The 26,803-nt window shown below is 37.4% G+C and overlaps 1 protein-coding gene across 1 annotated transcript in view; it reads right to left on the reverse strand.

The window, feature by feature from the left end:
• SLC44A5 (solute carrier family 44 member 5) overlaps positions 1 to 26,803 on the reverse strand; it is a 116,012-nt gene that overhangs the window by 16,979 nt on the left and 72,230 nt on the right. Inside the window, exons 10-16 of the mRNA XM_032594087.1 lie at positions 18,229 to 18,341; positions 9,170 to 9,301; positions 5,584 to 5,683; positions 3,023 to 3,115; positions 2,462 to 2,549; positions 1,720 to 1,982; positions 968 to 1,062 (exon numbers count right to left, since the gene is read on the reverse strand). Coding sequence (XP_032449978.1) covers positions 968 to 1,062; positions 1,720 to 1,982; positions 2,462 to 2,549; positions 3,023 to 3,115; positions 5,584 to 5,683; positions 9,170 to 9,301; positions 18,229 to 18,341 — 884 coding nt within the window. The remainder of the gene's footprint in view (positions 1 to 967; positions 1,063 to 1,719; positions 1,983 to 2,461; positions 2,550 to 3,022; positions 3,116 to 5,583; positions 5,684 to 9,169; positions 9,302 to 18,228; positions 18,342 to 26,803) is intronic.

Genomic DNA, 26,803 nt, shown 5'->3' on the forward strand with positions numbered 1-26,803 from the left:
ATTTATTTTTGAGACAGAGAGATAGCATGAGCTCTGGAGGGTAGAGAGAGAGAGGGAAACACAGAATCCGAAGCAGGCTCCAGGCTCTGAGCTGTCAGCACAGAGCCCGATGCAGAGCTTGAACTCATGAGCTGTGAGATCATGACCTGAACTGAAGTTGGACACCCAACCGACTGAGCCACCCAGGTGCCCCCCCACACTGTTTTGATTACTGTAGCTTTTTTTTTTAAATTAATGTTTGTTTATTTTTGTGAGAGACAGAAAGCAGGGAAGGGGCAGAGAGACAAAGAGACACAGAATCTGAAGCAGGCTCCAGGCTCTAAGCTGTCAGCACAGAGCCCAATGCGGGGCTGGAACTTGTGAACCACAAGATCAAGACCTGAGCCGAAGTCGGACGCTTAACCAACTGAGCCACCCAGGCACCCTGATTACTGTAGCTTTATATTAAATTTTGAAATGAGGTATCTGGGAGTGTTCAACTTTGTTCTGTTTGAAGATTGTTTTGCCAATAAAATATTTTAAAGTGCATTCAAAGTAGAGTTTGTTTGTAAACTATATGTGTTATGTGTAAAGGTTTATGCTGATGACACCTACATTTATATTTTAATCCTTACTCGTCCTGAGCCCCAGGTTTGAAACTGCTTGACATCTCCACCATGCCAAAACACAGTTTTTCATCTTTTCTTTGAAATTTGCTTCTCCTGGTTTCTACATCTTAGAAAATAACATCACACACACATTTTCTCTCTTTTCTTCACCACTGCTCCTCTTCCTATCCCCTCCTGCCCCATATCCTCTCAGCAAGTCCCACTGGCTTTTCCTTCCAAACATATCCCTGGCCTGACCACCTCCATCCTTATTATCCTAGTCCAACTTGTAGTCATCATGTTCCCCCCAACTCTCTGCCCCAATCTATTCTCTTCACAAAAGTCAGGAAATCTGAGAAAACATAATTCTGAAGTCTTACCTTTAAGATGGCGGTCTAAGTATTCTAAGACTATTCTAAATATTTGAATTGATGCAAGAATTAAAGATCCAAATGCTAGGGATCCTGTGTGATATCTGGGTAAAGATAAAATGGTAATTAAAGTTAAAATATCTTTACTATTAACTAAAAGTATGCTAAAAAATTGTAATAGGTAAAAAGGATCTGCAGGCAGATTGCTAGGGAAGAGCTGCTTACACTTTCTTATTCAGACTGATAAAAGTCTTCACAGAGGATTTTAAATGATAAACATCTATTTTGCCCTTCATCTACAAAAATGATACCAATAGCACATTACAGTCAAATAGAATGTTTGGGTGAAGCAATGGAGAGACACAGCTAAGTTAATGCTTAATTTTTAATTTGGTGCCCTCCCCTACCACTTCTCTCCAGAAACCTATGGCTTTTTTTTTTTTTAAAGATTTTAGGTAATCTCTACACCCAACATGGGGCTTGAACTCACAACCCCAAGATCAAGAGTCACATGCTCCACCAACTGAACCAGCCAGGTGCTCCACCAGAAACTTGTGGCTTTTACAAGGATTTCGGCCTGGTTTGGGATTATAAAACTGTAGCTGTAAAATCAGACATAGCTAGTGGACATCCATGAATTTTAAATCATGTCTTTGACCTCATTTTTACCTTTCCACTTGAATTACATAAGCATAAGACTGAATTACAAGCACACTAAACACAACTGAGAAGATAGATGTAGGGCTCAACGTGAAACTTACCGTATGGCTCGTCCAAATGCAGTAAAAAGTGGATATGGTGGGATATCATCAGGTTTTTTCAAGGCCCAGTAATAAGAAGCAAAGGCACCAGCAAGGGCACACTGACCCAGTGCAATGACGAAGTTTATAAGCCAGAGAAAGACAAATAGATTGAATATCTGGAAGGTAGGGATGTACTGATGATACAGGCTCTTTCCACCATAGAAAGCAAAGTTACACTGAGCCCCAGGGCAAGCTTTGGCAATTTCAGTTGTATTAAAAATCTGCACTCAGAAAAAAAAAATACAGATATCATATTAAATGCCATTCTAAGATAACACCTTTCCTTTCTCCACTTATGTAGCCCCCAATTGCATGTCCTACTATTCCCCCATTAGCTTCTGCTATTATTCCTATTTTCTCTCCCATCACTTTACATTATTCTTTAATGAGCTCTGGAAGTGTTTGATTTTCCATGATATGTTCACCACTCTGCCCCCGCTAAAATTTCACATTTATTAGTGTTGTTGACCATACCTGCTTGTTGGGTATGTAACAGAACAGATGAGCTCAGGAAAGAATAGTGCTTTCTCTCTATTCTGCCTGCCATTTTCAGTGCTCTCCTAACATCTGATCCACCCTTCCCTTCTTAACAGTGATTCCCATTAATGCCACTATTTCAGAATGATTTTTACAATTGCTAGGTGAAATGTAGTAGACTTCTGTATTGAAGTAAGTTAAAGAGTTAGTTTCTTTTACTTACCTCTGGGTCACAGGTTGTATTTTCATGTTTACATTGCCCTTCTGGGGTTATGACTTTGTATACAGGTACCCCTGATGTAGCCAAGTAACTGGGTTAGTCTATTAAGGATAAACTATTTGCTGGTAGATTGAAAGTAGATAGACAAGAAAATAATGCAAATCACTCAAAAGTCCACTGAGAGATTAACTTCAAAAAAACTTCTAATCTTTTAATAATTCATACATTTTTCAGACCCAGAATAATAGAAGATGGGTTAGCTGTACTGAGTGATCCCTTAACATTAAAATACAAAGGAATTTTCTTCAGTTATTGCCAAGAAGAAGTACCATATGTGAAGACAAAACAAAATCTACCATATGACCTATCTGAGGGGAAATTCAATCAGTAGAAAAACTTTTTTTTAGAGCTTAGCAAAAAAAAAAAAAAAAAAGGAAAAACAAAAATAAAAAACCTTTAGTGTGTTTCTAGTCTTCCCAGGATGGAAAACACTGGACACAAACTCTTGGTTCTTGAATAATAGAGTGGACCTGAGGTTTAAAGATGTCAATTACCAAAGGATACACTGCTATCACCGCCCAGTAGGAAATACAGATGGAGAGGAAAATGAAAGTTAAAAGTGGATAAACTAATGTAGTAGGGATATATCCAATGGCTCTGAAATAAAACAATAGTTGAAATTCAAAATGATCCACAAGATATAAATTCTCAAAGTTTTCTCTGTTTACACTAGAAATAAGCTTTATACTGAATTGATTCAAGAACTGTGGTAATAACTATTGACTCTTTTTTGCTAATCATTCTGGCATATTCTTGGTTGGCTTTACATTTTACTTAAGTTTTATTTGTTTTTAGTAAATTAGAGGCCTTCTTTTAATGCTCATATTTTATTCCTGCCAAAAGTTCCCCAAAGTTCCCCAAGTTTCTGTGTGACTCAAAGATTTGATACCCCAAACTTTTTCGTCTTTGGCTATTTCCTTATGACTCAAAGATTTGATATATCATAATCATAGTTCTTCCTTTTGTTTACATTCTTAGACTTTCAAAATTGGAGAGAACCTTGAACATCATCTGATCAAATGTGAGAATCCCTCCCTAATTCAGGAATCCCTTCTATACTATTTTCTAAATATGTTTGTTTCTAGTAACCACATTGAGTGGTAAAGACTTACTTTTGTATGACAGAGCTTATTCTCTGTCATATGAAATTTAGAAAGTTCTTCCTCATATCCTGGACTGTTACTCATCCACTACCTTTTGGAAAAGAAATGTTCACCTTTTTCATATAGCAGCCCTTCAAGTTACTATTATGTTCCAGTATAATCATTCCCTTGATATTTTCTCATAAGTCATAGTGTCTGCAATGTTCACCATCCTAGTAGCCCTATTCCTACTTTTGAATGATCTTTTCAGCATATGACACTGAAAACCCAATACTGTTTGATTTAGCCACTGAGATTTATGATGGAACTATTTCCACTCCTAATGCATTGGCATATCTTAGATTCCTTTTGCATTTGTTACCTCGTTCACCTATTTGAGCTATGTTTTGTCACCTTTCTGCAGATACTGCTGTTAGGTGAATCATTGAGAATCTCATGTTTACCCTGTATTCTCACACCAATTTATTCCAGCTCTAACTTCCCTTGAAAAAAAAAATCAACCTGTCATAGTTGTATTGCCCTCTATCCCCCCCCCCACACACAGAGGTGTAATAGTGGGGCAAGTTACAGTCAATTACAGTATCATATTACTTAATAAATAAACCCAGAATATCAGTAGTTTTCAGTTGCTAATGATTGGGCTTCAGTTATTATAGGAAGGAGGGTTTAACAAACTTCTTGTTAACTATTTAAACCATTGGATTCAGGTGGCACTATTATAGTTATAGATGACAATTTTGTTAAAATAATCCTTACAGATGATTTAAAATATTTGCTCTCTGGTCATTAGAACTTAGTTTCCATTGTTCTAAATAGAAAGATGGTCTGTTGGCTTTATAGTAATGCTTTTCTTGTTTCTTCCATGCAGTATTCAAAAGTTTAAAGTATTATCCTCGAGTGACCTTTTGGAATAGTTTAGAAACTGTAGGTGTCATTACCTCCCTGCATGAATTTTAGTGTTTATTTTATAGCATTTTTTTTAAGTTTATTTATTTTGAGAGAGAGAGAGGCAGACAAAAGGAGAGAGAGAAAATCCCAAGCAGTCTCTGCACTGTTAGTATGGAGTCTGATGGGCTTGAACTCACCAACTTCTGGGCTCAATCTCACAAACTGTGAGATCATGACCTGAGCCTAAAGCAAAAGTTAGATGCTTAATTGACTGAGCCCCAGGAACCCCTATTTTATAGCATTAAAAAAACTTTTTTTTCAATGTTTGTTTATTTTCCAGAGACAGAGCATGAATGAGGGAGGGGTGGAGATTAGGAGACACAGAATCCGAAGCAGGCTCCAGGCTCCGAGCTATCAGCACAGAGCCCGCTGCAGAGTTGAACTTACAAACCGAACCATGAAATCATGACCTGAGCCAAAGTTGGAAGTTGGATGCTTAACTGACTGAGCCACCCAGGCACCCCTAGAGCATTTTTTAATAAAAAATTCCTGAATTAAGAGCTGTATATATAAAATGTATAGTCTGGTGCTCCTAGAATCAATTATTCTATTAGCAAATTTTGTCACTCATATAGAAATGGTAATAGCATATAATTGACTATAGAATTATGGTGATTTAAAGTTTTGCAAATGATCTCAACCATCAATATTAACATATGATTCAATATGGGAGTAATACAATATACAATACGAGTTACTTTTATATAGCACCTTATCACTCTCACACGTTATTATCCTAATATACATTTGGTGTTTAAAAAGTGCTAATACATAGACTAATAGGTTTGAGCCCTATTTCACCCTATGATAATTGAGGTTTGGAGATATTGAAGGATTTGTTAGCATGACCTTTCTAATAATTGGCAACGTCTGAACTTAAGTCTTCCTGATGGAAAGCAGATTTCTTTAACAAGTCTTCTTAAAGGGAAGAAGATCATCTGGGGCATCTACACAATAGGCAGTGACTGATTTGACTGACTGATACACATATGAGTTTCTCCATCAGGGCCTTACTTGCTCCCTTCCTTCAGCAGGGCAATGGAGATGCGGATTCGTTCCCTGAGGAAGATCAGCATGAGGATGATAAACACTTCAAGAAGGCAGAGTATTACCACTTTAAACAGGAAAAAAAAAAAAATTAGTGTGTGATACAAATCAATCCAAAAAACAAACTTTCTCCGCAAAAGTTAGGACTGAGTTTCGTGATTATTTCTGCCAATTCTGACTCTCCATAATTTAAGCAGTGCTACCTCTCCCCAAATGCCAATCTTAGAAATTCACTTGCAAAACCTCCAAGAAATGCTGAGAAGTCTAGATTAAAACCTTTAGCTAGAGTTTGAACAACTCAGTCGATCAGGCTTCCATTTTATCTATAGAAACATTTCACACCATTTGTAAAAATGAGACAGAAGGAAGGGCTGCTCTAGGCAGTGTTATTTTAGATGTGTTCACTTACACTTCATTGATTAAGAGAATTACAGAAAAAACTTTTTGAGCTGTCGACCCTGCTCACAATGCCTCTTCATTAATTGACCTTGCTGACTGACAGGGCAGGCTCTTGCCTGCCACATTTTTATTTTGTGACTCCACTCATCATGGCTACCATTGATGGAATCAGGGTGTAAACCCAACTCCAGTTGTCTGATCAAAGTCTCAGAATTAGAACTAAGGGAATCTACTTCAGTTTTGAATTAAAGGTTATAAAGCTCTTGACCTCTGAGTTATACAAACTCAATGAACTGTGTCAAAACCACCTTTACGTGAAGTGAGTGAATTTGCAAAGAAAGAATGAAGTATATGTATATTAAGGAAACAGAGCAGAGAGGAAATCTTGGGTTCTTTTGGCTTTCTGTTTCCTGGATCCAAATACACTTGAAAGTCCAGCTGCTTTTCTGTTGTTTTGAGTTTGATGAGACACTTCCATATTCTTATAATAAGTCCCAATGCCTTGCCCCTAGCTTGTTCCAATTTCCTTTTTGGCTACCTTAAATTAATTTCTTTTTACTTGAATCCAAATAGTCCTAATTATTATATTTCCTCAATTCTAAGACGCATATTTAACTTAGTAATAACTTTTTTAGGAAAAATAAGAAAATCCTTCATTAAACATCTTTTCATTGATCATAAGATGCATCCTGACTTCAGAGATGTTAAAAAGTGAAACATTATGGATCTTAAAATTAAGGAAATACAGCACTGCTAATAACAATCTGAAACTATAGAAGAAACTTAAGGGAAAGCTATAATTCCCATCTGTGAAAGAATCTGTTCCATTATATCCTTGCTAGACAGTAATTCTGCTCATGCTTGAACACTTCAAGTGACAGGGCACTCATTTCATTCTATTGTTATACCACCAAGATTCTGATGTTACAGCACATATCACTTAACATCTCCAAGTAGAAATCAGCTAACCCAGAGATGTGAGAGGATCTTAGTAACGTATCATCTCGCCACTATGTCTTCTTTTAGTGAAATTATGTATTTATGTTTTCATGCATATTTGATTCTCTTAAATTGAGTCCACAATTATGGGGTATAGCCATATTAAGCTAAAATCATTATCTTAGAACAAACCTAATATAAGATATGCCAGAATCACTCTATATTCTGAAATTGCATTGATAAACAACGTTTCATATTAAACTTCTCCCTTTACAAAACTACATATCTAAAAATGATTACAAGGATTTTATTGTCTTTTGAATTTAAATATTATATTCTTTTCCTGTGTTTGAATAAGAGCAAAGAATGGAAATCTGGTTTTTGAGACCCTGTAGAGAAGTTGGTGTTACTCTAACTTCTCAGAGGAGGAGACTGGGATAACTAATAGAAATGACAATAGAACCATCTCCTAACACTACCCAAAACTCATAAAAATGATAATTTTTGTATGTATAACTCTGCTTATTTTTAGTGTTTCCATCAATGAGTGTAATTTCACATTACGCCTTTCTCTTTGGTACCTAGAATTTTGTCCAAACAGAGCAAGTAATCAATTATTGTCTGATAAATGGGTTGTGAAGGTAGAGGCTCATTTGAGGAAAGACTGGTATTGCTAGACTTGAAAATAAAAGCAAGCTCTGTATTTTCCTCAAAGGAGATCCTTTAACTTCTTCAGTGGCAGATTCTGATCATGTCAATGATTTTTGTGTGGAAGGCACTGAAGAGACAGCTGTGGGAAGACCACAGAACCTGTAGCTAAGATCCATCTGATAATAAAATTAGAGGTTTCAAAACATAATGGATGAAATTCATCATCTTTAGACATGGTAGGTAATCACAGTAGATTTCTGACAACATATGGAATCATTCAAATTCAGGAAAACTGTTGAGGATACAAATCCTAAGATGCCTCTGATTTTTAGTTAGAAAGAAATGACTACAAATGAAATAATTCTTCTGCAACATATTTGGGGGAAAAAAGTGTTCTATGAAGGGAACTAATCTGCATAAGAGCCACACATGGGAACCAAAGAACAAGGATGTGACATTTTGACCTAGCATTGCCCGAGAAAAAGAAAAGTCAAATGTGGCAGAAAAAAGGGCTAGGTCATCAAGCTTGGCATGAGCCTATAGAAAAAGTCTCTCAAGATTATACAAAGCCCCCTGCTAAAAAAAAAAAAAAAAAAAAAAGCTTCTCATTATTAATTTTGTTGCTCACATGCCTTGATCCCAGGAAAGCAGTGTCCTAGATGGAATATGTCTTCATTCTGGTCAGGAAGAGTATCCTATTAGTGTAAACAACTAAAATGGAAGGCTGGTGACATGATATGGGCCTGTCCTTGAAAACCTGATGACTTCTGGGTGAAGTGACAAAAGCAAGTTTTCACATTATGGGGATGGGGCCCATACCTGGACCTATGATGCCCCCATCAAGATATTACTCCCCTCTGAGGCTCTCTCTGGGTTTCTTACCAGGCCTCTTGGAATATGCTTTGCCTGGTGCTCTAACTTAAATAATATGAAGAGTTTCTTTTAAAGCAACATGTAAATAGAGATTATTTTTAAATCTTGATTAAAGAATATTAATCTCCGTGAAGTGGAAAGAATATGATAAAAACCATTCTAGGAATATAAAAGTGATCTCTGAAATCATCTTGCTTTAAAAATTTTTTTAATTTACCCTTAACTAATTCAATAATCTGAACACTTCAAAAATGTAAATTCATTTTGTTACTTATTATTACAATTCCTATAATAGTTTAAAAGTCTTGCTATGAAAAAAAAATGTTTTTTTTTTCTGTTTTTAAAACAAATTTGAAAAATCCAACTTTTTTTCCTTTCAAAACACCTTTCTTGGATATCAAGTTAATGGCTATAAACATCCACATCCAAAACATTTTAAGTTGAAGGCAAATAGCATGAGATCATTGTAAGGTAATATTTCCTTAGATTATATAATAAATTTCCCTCAATGACTTTTCCATTTACTGTAGCTAATAAAATCATAGACACATTTACTTTTATGACATTAGTGATAAGTATATTTAACAGGTTACACCAACCCAAGATTTCCTTTAGGCAAAAAAAAAAAAAAAAAAAAGATTTCCTTTCATTATTAAAACTTTAACAAAACCAGTTTTTAAAATCCACTCACTAAACGTGAACCATGTTTGTTTCAGTTGAAAGTACATGCTTATATCAGTCTGAATCCCGATGTCATATACAGTTAGATGAGAATTTGGCTGTCCCTGAAGATTGCAGTATTCCTGGTAACAGTGGCCTATTCCTTGAAAAGAAAAGAAAAACAGACTAATATAAAATGTTATTTTCTGAAATATAAGCTATACACATCACATATATCTACAAAGGCAAGATTCATATTTACAGAGTAAACATTTTATGTGAATCTAATATTCTAAATGTGCTGTTGTATTCAAATAAATGTTACCAGTATTTGCCTGGCTCACTGTGGCAACATCTGGCTTTATATGTCCTTTTGACTAGAAACAACCTCAGTGTCCATCGACAGGGACTGGCTAAGTAAATTATGGTATATTTGTATAGTAGAATACTATCTTTTTATATAAAGAAGAGAAAGTGTACTGATATTCAATGATCACTGAGATATTTTGTTAAGTGAAAACAACAAGGCACAAAATGACATAAAAAGTGTGCTGTAATTCATATAAGAAGTAGAACAATCTTTATATATACTTTCTTGTGTACACATAAAGTATCTCTGGAAGGATACACAGAAATACATTTTTTACTTCCAGAGAAGGAAACTTACTGACCAAGGAGTAAAACGAGAAGGCAAATTTCACTGTATAAACTTTATACCTTTTGAAATTTGAAGCACATAAATAATACAATCTATTTAAAAAGCAAATTTTTAAAAATGATTTAAGTTGAAAAAGGAGTGCTTTTGAATTAAAAATTTTAGGTGAAGTCATGTCTTGATAGAATTATCTAACGCATAGTCTTATCAAAGATTGTATCCAGGCAAAGCAAATATGGACTGACTAGATTTCCCCAAGACACTGTATTTCAGACTGTATAATGACTTTTTACATAGTCTAGATAAATTGGGAGTAAAAAAATAGAGTTAATGAGTTTATTTTTATGACCAATGAGTATGGATTAGGCCCATTGGAAATGTCCAGGCAATAATAGGAAAAACTGCTTTAAAAAAAATAAAGTTTATTTATTTATTTAGAGAGAGAGAGAGTACACGCAAGCAGGGGAGGGACAGAGAGTAAGGGAGAGAGAGAATGCCAAGTAGGCTTTGCACTGTCAGTGCAGAGCTCGATGTGGGGCTCAATCCCACAAACCATGAGATCATGACCCGAGGAGAAATCAAGAGTCAGTTGCTTCCCTGACTGAGCCACCCAGGCACCCATGAGGAAAACTTCCTTTTAAACCCCAACTGTAAACTAACAGGTTGTTTTCTAGATACCAGGTAAGAAAGAGGGTGAGGTCCATGGAGAGAGGCAAGACTAGACTAGAATGGACATTTGTTTCTCAAAGAGATATAAGACAAATCTCTTTCTGGTCCTGCTTTCCCAGTGTATTTTTAAAAATTCCTTTAAAAATGAGGGACGCCTGGGTGGCTCAGTTGGTTGAGTGTCCGACTTCAGCTCAGGTCATGATCTCACCGCTGGTGAGTTTGAGCCCCGTATCAGGCTCTGTGCTGACAGCTCAGAGCCTGGAGCCTGCTTCATATTCTGGGTCTCCCTCTCTCTCTCTGCCCTCTCCCGCTCATGCTGTATCTCTCTGTCTCTCAAAAATAAATAAACATTAAAAAAATTCCTTTAAAAATGCTTTTGGAATATCTGATACATACAAAATTATGTAGTCAAATGAACACATATAGATGCATCACCTAGTTTAAGATTTTATAATCTTAATTTTGCTCTAATTAAGCAAAATAAATTTTTCTCTTCTGAGATCTCATCCTCTCCCTGCCTCTCCCTGCCAAAGAACAATTATTCTGAATTTTGTGATTATTCTTTTGTTTTAAGAAAAAGATGTGTTGAAATCGCTCAAGAGTTGGGGCACCTGAATGGCTCAGTCGGTTAAGCGTCCAGCTTTCAGTTTCAGCTCAGGTCATGATCTCACAGTTTCGTGAGTTCAAGCCCCACATTGGGTTCTGTGCTGGCAGTGCAGAGCCTTCTTGGGATTCTCTCTCTCCATCTCTCTCTGCCTCTCCCCTACTTTCACTGTTCTGTTTCTCTCAAAATAAAACTTAATAAAACATAAGAAGAGATCTCCCAAGGGAGATTCATAACTCATACAAGTTTTTTATGATTTATTTATCCTTATGGTTTATGAATCTTGAATCTATTTCATTAGATGCATATATGTTTAGAATTGGTATATCTTTTAAGCAAATTCAATCCTTTCTAGCTATAATAATGCTTTTTATTCTAAAATCTATTATGGCAACTGCAGGTCTCTTTTGGTTAAGGATTTAAAATAAATTTATATTCCTTTCACCAATTTTTTCCACCCTCCACCATCCCCACCTTCCACCTCTGGCAAATATCATCTGTTCTCTGTATGTACAAGCTTGTTTTTTTAATTTTATATTTTTAAGTTTTAATTAAAATGTAGTTGACCTACAACATAACATTAGTTTCAGGTGTAGGGATTCAATAATTCTATACATTACAAAATGTTTACTATGGCAAGTATAGTTACCATCTGTCATCGTATAGTTATTACAATTTTATTGACTGTATTCCCAGGGCTGTACTTTGCATCCCCATGGCTTATTTTATAACTTGAAGTTTGTACCTCTTAATTTCTTTCCCTGATTTCATCCATCTTCCCACTTCCCTCACCTCTGGCAACTACCAATTTGTTCTATTTATGGGTATGTTTCTGTGCTTGTTTGGTTTTTTAGATTCCATATATACATAAAATCATGTGGTATTGGTCTTTCTCAGACTTACTTAATAGTCTCCAGATTCATCTATGTTGTTGCAATGGCAATATTTCATTCTTTTTTATCCATTTTTTTTAACAATTTCTTTATGCATTCATCCATTGATGGACACTTAGGTTGTTTCCTATCTTAGCTATTGTAAATAATGCAGCAATGAGCATGGAGATGCATATGTCTTTTTGAGTTAGTGCTTTCATCTTCTTCAGGTAAATACCCACATGTGGAATTGCTGAATCATATGGTAGTTCTATTTTTAATTTTTTTTAAAGAATCTCCATACTGTTTTCCATGGTGGCTGAACCAATTTACATTTCCTCCCAACTTGTGCAGAAGGGTTCCTTTAGCTCTACATCTTTCCAACACTTATTTCTTCTCTTTTTGCTAATATGTGTGAAGTATTATCTTATTGTGGTTTTGATGTGCATTTCCCTGATGATTAGCGATGTTGAGTACCTTCCCATGTAGCTGTTGGCCATCTGTATACCTTCTTTGGGAAAATGTCTAGTCAGCTCTTCCAGCCATTTTTAAACAATTTTGTTGTTGTTGTTGATTTTGTTTTGTTTGTTTTTGGTTTTTTGGCTACTGAGTTTTGTGAGTCCTTTATATTAGCCCCCTTATCAGATATCTGATTTGCAAATATTTTCTCCCATTCAATAGGTTGCTTTTTCATTTTGTTGAGGGATTACTTTGCTGTGTAGAATCTTTTTAGATTATGTAGGTTCACTTATTTATTTTTGCTTTTATTGCTTTTGATTTTTACATCCTGTTAACAAAAATCATTGCTAAGACCTGTGTCAAGGAGCTTACTGCCTTTGTTTTCTTCTGGAATTTTATGGTTTCAGGTCTTATATTCAGGTCTTTAGATTCATTTTGAGTAAATTTTTGTATATAGGTGTAAGAAAGCAGTCCAGTTTTTCCAACACAATTTGTTGAAGAGATTGTCCTTTCCCATCGTATATCTTGGCTCCTTTGTCATAAATTAACTGACCATATACGAGTGGGCTTATTTTGGGGCTCTCTATTCTGTTCCACTGATCTATGTGTCTGTTTTTATGCCAATACCATACTTTTAAAATTACTATAGCTTGTAATATAGCTTGAAACCAGGGTACATTATGCCTCCAGTTTTGTTCTCTTTTCTCAAGACTGCTTTGACTTTTTGGGTTTTGTGGGGATTTTTTTGTGTTTCCATACAAATTTTAGGATTATTTGTTCTACTTCTTTTAAAAGTGTAATTGGAATTTTGATAGGGATTGCAACAAATCTGTAGATTACTTTGGGTATTATGCAGATCTCAACAATATTTATTCTCCTAATCCATGAGCACAGAATATCTTTCCATTTATTCATATCTTCTCTAATCTATTTATTAATGTCTTGTAGTTTTCAATACATAGGTCTTTAACCTCCTTGGTTAAATTTATTCCTAGGTATTTTATTTTTCTGATGCAATTTTAAATGCGATTGTAAATGGATAGATTTCCCAGACAGAAAATCAGTAAGGAAACATCAGCTTTAAACAACATGTTAGATCAGGTGGACTTAACAGATATAAACAGACTATTCCATCCAAAACAACACAATACACATTCTTCTCAAGTGCACATGGAACATTTTCAAGGATAGATCATATGTTAGACCACAAAACAAATCTTAATAAATTTAAAAGAACTGAAATTATATCGATCATCTTCTCTGGCCACAGTGGTATGAAACTAGAAATTAATTACATGAGGAAAACTGGAAAATTCACAAATATGTGGAGATTAAACAACATGCTACTGAACAACCAATAGGTCCAAGAAGAAATCAAAAGGTGAATAAAAAGTACTTGAGACAAATGAAAATGGAGAAATAACATACCAAAATTTGTGGGATACAGCAAAAGCAGTTCTAAGAGGGAAGTTCATAAGGACACAGCTTATCTCAAGAAGCAAGAAAAGTCTCAAACAAACAACCTAACTTTAGAACTCAAGGAACTAGAAAAAGAATAAAGGAAGCCCAAAGTTAGAAGGGAAAAAAAAAGATTAGAGCAGAAATAAATGTGATAGAAACTAAAAAGATAGAAGATCAATGAAACTGAGAGCTGGATCTTTGAAAAGATAAGCAAAATGGACAAGTATTAGCTAGACTCACCAACAAAAAAAGAGAGGACTCAAATAAATAAAATCAGAAATGAAAGAGGAGAGGTTATCACTGATATCAAAGAAATACAAAGGATCATAGAAGACTACAGTAGATCCTTAAGCAACATGAAGGTTAGGGGTGCCTACCCCTGATGCAGTCAAAAAGCCATGGCTCCCCCAAAACTCAACTACTAAAATCCCAGAGTTGACCAGAAGCCTTACTAATACCATTAGCAGTTAATACTAAATATTAACATTTAGTATTTAGTATGCTATATATACTATGTACTATATTCTTATAATAAAGTAAGCTAGGGAAAATAATATTATGAAGAAAATTGTAAGGAGGGGCACCTGGGTGGCTCAGTGAAGCATCTGACTCTTGATTTTGGCTCCAGTCATGATCTCACGGTCTGTGGTTTCAAGCCATGCATCAGGCTCTGCACTGACAGCCTACTTGGGATTTTCTCTCTCGTTCTCTCTCTGCCCCTCCCCTGCTTGTGTACACATACTTTGTCTCTCTCCCTCAAAATAAATAAGTTAAAAAAAAAGAAAATCATAAGGAAAAGAAAATATGTTTATAGTACTGTATATATATATATGTGTGTGTGTGTGTGCGTGTGTGTGTGTGTGTGTGTGTATATATACACACACACACACACACACACGCACACACACACACACATATAAAACCTGAGGGCACCTGGGTGGCTCAGTTGGTTGAGCATCTAGCTATTGATTTTGGATCAGTTCATGATCTCACTGTTAGTGACTTCGAGCCCTGCCTCAGGCTCCATGCTGACATTGTGGAGCCTGCTTGGGATTCTCTCCCCCTAACCCTCTGCCCCTCCCCCACTCGTTCTCTCTCTCCCTCTCTCTCCCTCTCCCTCTCTCCCTCCCTCTCTCTCTCTCTCTCAAAAATAAAGATTTTTTAAAAATTTTCATGTAAGTGTACCCATGCAGTACAAACCCATGGTGCTCAAGTGTCAACTATATTAAGAACAATTATATGCCAACAAATTCAACAACTTAGAAGAAATGCATAAATTCCTAGAAATATACAACCCACCTAGATGGATACATGATGAAACAGAATATCTGAACAGACCAAACCAGTAAGAAAAATGAATCGGTATCAAAAATCTCCCAACAAACAAAAGGCCGGGACCAGATGGCTTCATGGGTAGATTCTACCAAAATTCAAAGAAGAATAATACCATCTTTCTCAAGCTCCTCTAAAAAATGGAAGTGTAGGAAACATTTCTAAACTCATTTTACAAGGCCAGTATTATTCTGATGCCAAAATCAGACAAGGACACCACAAAAAAATTATAGGCCAATATCCCTGATGAACTTAGGTGCACAAATCCTCAACAAAATATTAGCAAACTGAATTAAACAATACTTTAAAAATATCATATACCATGATCAAGTGGGATTTATTCCAGCAATGCAAAGATAGTTCAGCACCCACAAATCAATAAATGTGATGTGCCACATTAATGAAATTAATGAAAGAAAAGATAAAAATTGTTTGGATCATCTTAATAGATGCAGAAAAAGCACATGACAAAATTCAACATCCATTCCTGTGTAAACCAAGATTGTTTATTGAGGAATTATTATGTGCTAAGCAGCTAAACACTATATGTACATTATTTTAAAAAAATACTCAGAGTCTGGGGTGCCTGGATGGCTCAGTGGGTTAAGTGTCTGACTTTGGCTCAGGTCATAATCTCATGGCTCATGAGTTCCAGCCCCATGTCAGGCTCTGTGCTGAGAGCCTGGAGACCGCTTCAGATTTGGTGTCTCTCTCTCTCTCTCTCTCTCTCTCTCTCTTCCTGCCCCTCTCCTGCCATGCTCTGTCTCTCTCTCTCAAAAATAAACACTAAAAAAATCTTTAAAAAATTCTCAGAGAGCAAAGGAACAAACCATAAGAGACTATTAAAGATAGAGAACAAACTGAGGTTTGATGGAGGGAGGTGGGTGGGGGATGGGCTAGAAGGGTGATGGATATTAAGGAGGGCATTTGTTATGATGAGCACTGGGTGTTGTATGTAATCGATGAATCACTGAATTCTACTCCTGAAACCAATATTGCACTGTATGTTAGTTAATTCATTAGAATTAAGTAAAAATTTGAAGAAAGAAATACTCAGAGTCCTATTGTGTAGTTGAAGACACAACAAATTAGAGACTATGTACTTGTAGAGGGTCACACAGTTAATATGCAATGAACCTGGGATTGTGCCTTTTCAATCTCCAAATTCATGCTTATAACCCCAGTTATATAGTCTCTCCTATGTAACTCTTGTTCTGGTCAGTAAGAATTGTTCCACTGATGTTCAAGGGCACTTGCCCACAAATAGCCTGGCTTTTTCTCTGCTTAGTATGACACATCCACATTGTTGTTTGCCTTAGTAAATAGGCTATTAGTAGCAAATGGTTGGTTTCCCACGATGTGGAGAAAGTCAGTTGTCCAAGATAGTAGCAGAGGTCAGTTATATGTAATATTATACTTCTCAGTCTCGCTAGACATTTCCCCACTCAATGAATGGTTTCAAGCTGATTTGCCACACCATTAATTGCTGAGTTAGCACTACACCTAGGGAGTCAACAGGGAGCTGAAATTGGTTATTTCACCTGCACTTGTGATATATTGACAATCTTTCTCCCTCTTGCCACTGTCAAACTGTCACTACTGCCAAACTCGGATTTTTCTTGCTCCCTAAAACAAGTCAGTGAAATCAATACCAGACTTTATTGTCCTTCCCTTCTTGATGACAATAAAAGTGATTGAATCACATGCCCAGACTCTAGTGGTAGAGGGCAGAGTTTATTTTGAGCGCTAAGTGAAACACACAAAAAAGACTTTTAAACAAAAAGCTTTCTTGGGAGTTTTTGGATTAAGGGGTATCACTTCTTACATTCCTCCACCTGTTTGACCCACCTCTTCACATGCAGCTGCACAGTAGGAGCAGATAAAGAATACCTACAGAGACGTAACAACTGTCTAGAAACCTACTGAGGATAACGAGGAGGACAGTAACAATAAACCAACACATATTGAGTGTTTCCTGTTTTCCAGGTATTGGTCTAAGAGCGTTATATTCATTGTCTCATTTAATCTTCACAATCTTGTAAGATGGAGATACTATTATTGTGCTAAGGTTACGAATAAGGAACATTATTGGGTCTTACAATCATTAGGAAACTTTTCCAAAGTTCTTTAGTTATAGGTTATGGAATTGGGATTAGAACTCAGGCTAACCACAGAACTGGGAGATTCAACTGCATTCTTATATGGATATGTGTGAAGTTCTTCGAGTGACAAAAATAAGAATTTTGCTATTTTTTGTGTCTACTACCATAAAACTACATTGTCAATCCAAATGGTATTGTAGGGGAAATCACTTGAATAGAAACATCTCAAATATTCATATATTGACCCAAATATGTATTAGCAGACTAAAAGGAAACTGCCATAAGTGTTATATTGTTCCTTGGGAGAGACTTTAGTGCCTTTTTTGGTGTTCACACTGTACCTGTACTGCTTTTGAGGTGACTGAGTTTTTCATTAGATTTCAACCTTTATATACAGTAACCCTCCACCCAAAGAGTGTAATTCAGAATACTTGACTCTAGAGGGTGATGCCTCATTATGGAGTACGGGCCAATTATTAGAATGTGTGACAGTACCTGTGTTAAAAGTATTGTGTTCGAAGAGAAAAATAGATCACACTTCTGTAACTATGCAGACCTAGCCTATGACCAGACAGAAAATTTAAAGGAATAAAATAAGTTGTCTGAAATATTTTTTATCAGCCTGAAAGGTATTCTTTTTATCTCCTTCTTAATAACTATGAGGCATGAAACCAAAGGTCACTAAGGAAAAAGAGTAGAACATTTTGACAGCACTTTTTTTCAAGATAAAGAAGATAAAAGTTATAGAAATAATATATGCAAAATATAATTTTTCTCAGTTTAACACTTTAGGGGTAGGGGAGTAAAGAATAATTAAATTCACTGCAAGTAAAATGCTTTCTGGTAACTGATACTGGCCATAAATTGATAAATTGATAATAGTCCAAGAAAAGGACTACTTTGACATTTGGTGATTTTAAAAGGAGTGATACTTACCATAACCTATAATTCCAATCACACCCACCATGAAGACCCAGAAGAGTAATCCAGCTATGTATCTCAGGAGTATCACAAACATCCAACTAAGGAACATGGCGATAATCAGGCCACTAGAGGAAAGAGAAGACAATACATAAAGGAGGCCAAGTGTGCTAAACATAACATAATGTTAACAGCAAGATAACACTTTTTTTTCTATTCAAAATCATTCTCTTTATTTTACCTAGCTATAGAAACATTTATAATATTAAAATGCATAAACAATAGTTCCTATTAAGACTTTTATATGAAACAGTAGGACCATCAGGAACTTCATACCTGAGTCAATCTTTGTGTACCTGGATAAGCTGAAGTCTGGCAGTAACCATTATTCAAGGAAAAAAACAATTCCTCCAATCCACAGTTTTGGCCTATCTGCCACAGCTGCCCATGCCATATTTTTCCCTTCCACACATCTCACTAAGTCATAAAACATATCCGTGATAATTTGTGCTGTTCTGTCTACCTCTTGACTGATGGGAGGAAACCTTATGTAACAGAACTATCTAGAAGCAAGAGGGCAGTCTTAGGGCAGAAAAGAAAAATAATTGTCCTCACATAGTTCCTGAACCCATGATTTTGTAGTCATTATTATGGTGTAATTATCTAATAGTTTGTGATGCCTATCACCAGACATATATTTCAGGTCCCCAGTGATCTATGGGTCATTATATGGAGCCATGATAAGGCCTCTGTCTCTCCTGGGCCATGTGACTTTATCAAGCCATCAGCAGCATGACTATTTTTTTTCTGTTTTAATTTCTTTCTGGAGTTTGAGCTAGTAGAGATGCTTCTCCCCCATCCCACCCATATATCCAGGTTATAGTCATATTGAGTTCCTCTTGTTACTTTCATTAAACAGAACTCATAAGAGTAGAAATTTGGATGATGCTTCCATTAAGAAGATAACTCTGATGCTCTTTTTAAGTTTCCAAACATAGAAACACAGCTTGGTACATTTATTGAGTTCATTGTCTCTAAGTATTATCTTTTTTTGTTTAAGAATTTTTTTAAATATGATACTGATTGTTAAATTGGTTTCCATACAACACCCAATGCTCATCCCAACAGGTGCCCTCCTCACTCCTCACTGCCCATCACCCACTTTCCCCTCCCTCCCACCATCCATCAACCCTCAGTTTATTCTCAGTTTTTACGAGTCTCTTATGCTTTGGCTCTCTCCCTCTCTAACTTTTTTTTTCCTTCTCCTCCCCCATGGTCTTCTGTTAAGTTTCTCAGGATCCACATAAGAGTGAAAACATCTGGTATCTGTCTTTCTCTGTATGACTTATTACACTTAGCATCACACTCTCCAGTTCCATCCATGTTGCTACAAAAGGCCATATTTCATTCTTTCTCATTGCCACGTAGTATTCCATTGTGTATATAAAGCAAAATTTCTTTATCCATTCATCAGTTGATGGACATTTAGGCTTTTCCATAATGTGGCTATTGTTGAAAGTGCTGCTATAAACATTGGGATATAAGTGCCCCTATGCATCAGCACTCCTGTATCCCTTGGGTAAATTCCTAGCAGTGCTATTGCTGGGTCATACGGTAGATCTATTTTGAATTTTTTGAGGAACCTCCACACTGTTTTCCAGAGTGGCTGCACCAGTTTGCATTCCCACCAACAGTGCAAGAGGGTTCCAGTTTCTCCACATCCTCTCCAGCATCTATAGTCCCCTGATTAGTTCGTTTTAGCCACTCTCACTGGCATGAGGTGTTATCTCAGTGTGCTTTTGATTTGTATTTCCTTGATGAGGAGTGACATTGAGCATCTTTTCATGTGCCTGTTGGCCATCTGGATGTCTTCTTTAAGAAGTGTCAATTCATGTCTTCTGCCCATTTCTTCACTGGATTATTTGTTTTTCAGGTGTGGAGTTTGGTGACTTCTTTATAGATTTTGGATACTAGCCCTTTGTCTGATATGTCATTTGCAAATAACTTCCCATTCCGTTGGTTGCCTTTTAGTTTTGTTGATTGTTTCCTTTGCAGCGCAGAAGCTTTTTATCTTCATGAGGTCTCAATAGTTCATTTTTGCTTTTAATTCCCTTGCTTTTGGAGATGTGTCAAGTAGGAAACTGCTGTGGCTTAGGTCAGAGAGGATTTTTCCTGCTTTCTCCTCTAGGGTTTTGATGGTTTCCTGTCTCACATTCAGGTCCTTTATCCATTTTGAGTTTATTTTTGTGAATGGTGTAAGAAAGTGGTCTAGTTTCATTCTTCTGTATTTTGCTGCCCAGTTTTCCCAGCACCATTTGTTAAAGAGACTGTCTTTTTTCCATTGGATATTCTTTCCTGCTTTGTCAAAGATTAGTTGGCCATACGTTTGTGGGTCCAGTTCTGGAATCTCTTTTCTATTCCATTGGTCTATGTGTCTGTTTTTGTGCCAATACCATGCTGTCTTGATGATGACAGCTTTGTAGTAGAGGCTAAAGTCTGGGATTGTGATGCCTCCTGCTTTGGTCCTCTTCGTCAAAATTACTTTGGCTATTCGGGGTCTTTTGTGGTTCCACACAAATTTTAGGATTGCTTGCTCTAGCTTCGAGAAGAATGCTGGTGCAATTTTGATTGGGATTGCATTGAATGTGCAGATGGCTTTGGGTAGTATTGACATTTTAACAATATTTATTCTTCCAATCCATGAGCACAGAATGCTTTTCCATTTCTTTGTCTCTTCTTCAATTTCCTTCATAAGCTTTCTATAGTTTTCAGCATACAGGTCTTTTACATCTTTGGTTTGGTTTATTCCTAGGTATTTTATGATTCTTGGTGCATTTGTGAATGGGATCCATTTCTTTGTCTTTTTGTTGCTTCATTATTAGCGTATAAGAATGCAACTGATTTCTGTAGATTAATTTTGTGTCCTGCAACTTTGCTGAATTCATGTATCAGTTCTAGCAGACTTTTGGTGGAGTCTGTTGGGTTTTCATGTATAGTATCATGTAATCTGCAAAAATTGAAAGCTTGACTTCATCTTTGCCAATGTTGATGCCTCTGATTTCCTTTCGTTGTCTGATTGCTGATGCTAGCACTTCCAACACTATGTTAAACAACTGCAGTGAGAGTGGACATCCCTGTCATGGTCCTGATCTCAGGGGAAAAGCTCTATTTTTCCCCATTGAGGATGATATTAGCTGTGGGCTTTTCATAAATGGCTTTTATGATGTTTAAGTATGTTCCTTCCATCCAGACTTTCTCGAGGGTTTTTATTAAGAAAGGATGCTGAATTTTGTCAAATGCTTTTTCTGCACCGATTGACAGGATCATATGGTTCTTATCTTTTCCTTCATTAATGTGATGTATCATATTGATTGATTTGTGAATATTAAACCAGCCCTGCAGCCCAGGAATGAATCCCACTTGATCATGGTGAACAATTCACTTTATATGCTGTTGAATTCGATTTACTAATATCTTGTTGAGAATTTTTGCATCCCTATTCATCAGGGATATTGGCTTGTAGTTCTCTTTTTTGCTGGGTCTCTGTCCGGTTTGGGAATCAAAGTAATGCTGGCTTCATAGAATGAGTCTGGAAGTTTTCCTTCCCTTTCTATTTTGTGGAATAGCTTGAGAAGGATAAGTATTATCTCTGCTTTAAATGTTTGGTAGAATTCCCCAGGGAAGCCATCTGGTCTTGGACTCTTATTTGTTGGGAGGTTTTTTTTTTTGAATGTTTTTATTTATTTTTGAGACACAGAGCATGAGACAGAGCATGAGTAGGGGAGGGGAAGAGAGAGAGAGGGAGACACAGAATCCGAAACAGGCTCCAGGCTCTGAGCTGTCAGCACAGAGCCTGACGCAGGGCTCGAACTCATGGACTGTGAGATCATGACCTGAGCTGAAGTCGGACGCTTAACCGACTGAGCCACCCAGGCGCCCCTGTTGGGAGGTTTTTGATAACTGATTCAGTTTCTTCGCTGTTATGGGTCTGTTCAAATTTTCTATTTCTTCCTGTTTGAGATTTGGAAGTGTGTGGGTGCTTAGGAATTTGTCCATTTCTTCCAGGTTGTCCAGTTTGTTGGCATATAATTTTTCATAGTATTCCCTGATAATTGTTTGTATTTCTGAGGGATTGGTTGTAATAATTCCATTTTCATTCATGATTTTATCTATTTTGGTCCTCTCCCTTTTCTTTTTAAGAAGCCTGGCTAGAGATTTATCAATTTTGTTTATTTTTTCAAAAAAACAACTCTTGGTTTCATTGATCTGCTCTACTGTTTTTTTTAGATTCTATATTGTTGTTTTCTGCTGTGATCTTTTTTTTTTTTTTAATTTTTTTTCAACGTTTATTTATTTTTGGGACAGAGAGAGACAGAGCATGAACGGGGGAGGGGCAGAGAGAGAGGGAGACACAGAATCGGAAACAGGCTCCAGGCTCTGAGCCATCAGCCCAGAGCCCGACGTGGGGCTCGAACTCACGGACCGCAAGATCGTGACCTGGCTGAAGTCGGACGCTCAACCGACTGCGCCACCCAGGCGCCCCTCTGCTGTGATCTTTATTATTTCTCTTCTTCTGCTGGGTTGAGGGTGTCTTTGCTGTTCTGCTTCTATTTCCTTTAGGTATGCTATTAGGTTTCATATTTGGGATTTTTCTTGTTTCTTGAGATAGGCCTGGATTGCAATGTATTTTCCTCTCAGGACTGCCTTTGCTGCATCCCAAAGCATTTGGATTGTTCTATTTTCATTTTCATTTGTTTGCATATTTTTTTCTAATTTTTCTATAATTGCCTGGTTGACCCATTCATTCTTTAGTAGGGTGTTCTTTAACTTCCATGCTTTTGGAGGTTTTCCAGACTTTTTCCTGTGGTTGATTTCAAGTTTCAAGAAAGTATATTCTGTTGCTTTGGGATGCAGAGTTCAAAATATATCTGTCAAGTCCATCTGATCCAGTGTATCATTCAGGGCCCTTATTTCTTTATTGATCCTGTGTCTAGATGATCTACCCATTTTATTTTATTTTATTTTATTTTTTTCATTTTTTTTTATATATATGAAATTTATTGACAAATTGGTTTCCATACAACACCCAGTGCTCATCCCAAAAGGTGCCCTCCTCAATACCCATCACCCATCCTCCCCTCCCTCCCACCCCCCATCAACCCTCAGTTTGTTCTCAGTTTTTAACAGTCTCTTATGCTTTGGCTCTCTCCCACTCTAACCTCTTTTTTTTTTTCCTTCCCCTCCCCCATGGGTTCCTGTTAAGTTTCTCAGGATCCACATAAGAGTGAAACCATATGGTATCTGTCTTTCTCTGTATGGCTTATTTCACTTAGCATCACACTCTCCAGTTCCATCCACGTTGCTACAAAAGGCCATATTTCATTTTTTCTCATTGCCACGTAGTATTCCATTGTGTATATAAACCACAATTTCTTTAACCATTCATCAGTTGATGGACATTTAGGCTCTTTCCATAATTTGGCTATTGTTGAGAGTGCTGCTATGAACATTGGGGTACAAGTGCCCCTATGCATCAGTACTCCTGTATCCCTTGGGTAAATTCCTAGCAGTGCTATTGCTGGGTCATAGGGTATGATCTACCCATTTTAAGTGGAGTATTAAAGTCCCTTGCAATTATCACATTCTTATCAATAAGGTTGCTTATGTTTGTGATTAATTGTTTTATATATTTGGGGGCTCCCATATTTGGCGCATAGACATTTATAATTGTTAGCTCTTCCTGATGGATAGACCCTGTAATTATTATATCATGCCCTTCTTCATCTCTTGTTACAACCTTTCATGTAAAGTCTAGTTTGTCTGATATAAGTATGGCTACTCCAGCTTTCTTTTGACTTCCAGTAGCATGATAGATAGTTCTCCATCCCCTCACTTTCAATCTCAAGGTGTCCTCAGGTCCAAAATGAGTCTCTTGTAGACAACAAATAGATGGGTCTTGTTTTTTTTTTTATCCATTCTGATACCCTATGTCTTTTGGTTGGAGCATTTAGTCCATTTACATTCAGTGTTGTTATGGAAAGATATGGGTTTAGAGTCATTGTGATGTCTCTAGGTTTCATGCTTGTAGTGATGTCTCTGCTACTTTGTGGTCCTTGCAACATTTGACTCACAGAGTTCCCCTTAGGATCTCTTGTAGGGCTAGTTTAGTGGTGATGAATTCCTTCAGTTTTTGTTTGTCTGGGAAAACCTTTATCTCGCTTTCTATTCTGAATGACAGACTTGCTGGATAAAGGACTCTTGGCTGCATATTTTTTTTTGTCCATCACATTGAAGATTTCCTGCCATTCCTTTCTGGCCTGCCAAGTTTCAGTATATAGGTCTGCCACTACTCTTATGGGTCCACCTTTGTAATTTAGAGCCTGTTTATCTCTAGCTGCTTCACAATTTTCCCTTTATCCTTGTAATCTGCCAGTTTCACTATGATACGTTGTGCAGAAGATGGATTCAAGTTACATCTGAAGGGAGTTCTCTGTGCCTCTTGCATTTCAATGCGTTTTTCCTTCCCCAGATAACGGAAGTTCTCAGCTATGATTTGTTCAAGTACACCTTCAGCCCCTTTCTCTCTTTCTTCTTCTTCTGGAATTCCTATGATATGGATATTGTTCTGTTTGATTGCATCACTTAGTTCTCTAATTCTCCCCTCATACACCTGGATTTTTTAAATCTTTTTTCAGCTTCCTCTTTTTCCATAATTTTATCTTCTAATTCACCTATTCTCTCCTCTGCCTCTTCCATCTGTGCTATGGCCGCCTCTGTTTTATTTTGCACCTCACTTATATCATTTTTTAATTCCTCATGACTATTTTTTAGTCCCTTGATCTCTGTAGCAATAGATTCTCTGCTGTCCTCTATGCTTTTTTCAAGCCCAGTGATTAGTTTTATGACTATTATTCTAAATTCTTGTTCCATCATATTGCTTAAATCAGTTTTGATCAATTCGTTAGCTGTCGCTACTTTCTGGAGTTTCTTTTGAGGATAATTCTTCCGTTTCATCATATGGGTAGTGCCTGGGGTGGCTCCAAACTGCAGGGCACTTCCCCTGTGCTCTCCGGAGAAACTTGTGTTGGTGGGTGGGGCCACAGTCAGACCCGATGTCTGCCCCCAGCCCACTGCTGGGGCCACAGTCAGACTGGTGTGTACCTTATCTTCCCCTCTCCCAGGGGCAGGACTCACTGTGGAGTGGTGTGGCCCCTGTCCGGGCTAATTGCATACTGCCAGGCTTATGGTGCTGCTTCGATGGGATCTGATGCATTAGCTAGGGTGGATCTGCAAGGTGCACAGGGGCAGGAGGGGCAGGCTTAGCTTGCTTTGCCATTGATGGTCCCCTCTGGGAGGGATCCTGCAGCACTGGGAGGGAAGCAGACCCGTGGGAGGCATGGATCCACAGAAGCACAGCACTGGGCATTTGCGTGGTACAAGCAAGTTCGGTGATGGGAACTGGTTCCCTTTGGAATTTTGGCTGGGGTGTGGGAGAGGCAGATTGTGCCTGCCAGCACCTTTGTTCCCCCGCTGAGCTGAGCTCTGTCTTCCAGGGCTCAACAACTCTCCCTCCCAGTGTCCTCTCACCCTCCCTGCTCTCTGAGAGCAGAGCTGTTGACTTTTAACATTCCAGATGTTAAGTCCCACTGGCTGTCAGAACTCACACAGTCCAACCCCTCCCCTTTTGCAAGCCAGACTTGGGAGCTCTGCCTTGCAGGGAGAGTTGCTCCTCCACTGTCCCGGCTCCCTCCCGCCAGTCCGTGTGGTGCACACCGCCTCTCCATCCTTCCTACCCTCTTCCGTGGGCCTCTTGTCTATGCTTGGGTCCAGAGAGTCCATTCTTCTAGTCTTCTGGTGGTTTTCTGGGTTATTTAGGCCAATGTGGGTGGAATCTAAGTGATTAGCAGGATGAGGTGAGGCCAGCATCCTCATATGCCACCATCTTCCAAGTATTATCTTTTAAAAAATCTTAATTGTTGTCACTGGATAGATGACAGCATTGTATCAAAGTAACTTCTCAGGTCATATTCTTGCATATTCTTTCTATATACAAGCCATGCCCTTTTAAAATCACAGATACTCGGGGCACCTTGGTGGCTCAGTTGGTTAAGTGTCCAACTTTGGCTCAGGTCATGATCTCACGGTCCATGAATTCAAGCCCCACATTGAGCTCTGTGCCTTGAGCCTGCTTCAGATTCTGTGTCTCTGTCTCTCTGACCCTCCCCTACTCGTGCTCTGTCTCTCAAAAATAAATATCAAAAAAAATTTTAAATAATAGATACTTTAATGCTTAAATATTCAATATGTTTGAAGGATTATTCTATGACCTAGTCCAAGGCAAATATTCAAAAAGGTTAGGGAGAAAAATGAAATATAACTGTCTATTGTGTTTTTAATTCCTTCATAAAATTCTAACTGCATAAACTAAGGGCCAGCACATTAGTCTTTGGCTTTATATTTATGAGACAGATGGAGAGCAAAAGAGTTGGAAATAAAGGGAGTATTTAGGTTCTAGTGGTGTGAGTGGTGTCTACATAGGGTTTCACTGTGTGTTGGGAATGAGGTGAACAGGAAGGTCTGCCATAATGCA

The sequence above is a fragment of the Lynx canadensis genome, chromosome C1 (genome assembly GCF_007474595.2).
Source record: "Lynx canadensis isolate LIC74 chromosome C1, mLynCan4.pri.v2, whole genome shotgun sequence".
Taxonomy (NCBI): domain Eukaryota; kingdom Metazoa; phylum Chordata; class Mammalia; order Carnivora; family Felidae; genus Lynx; species Lynx canadensis.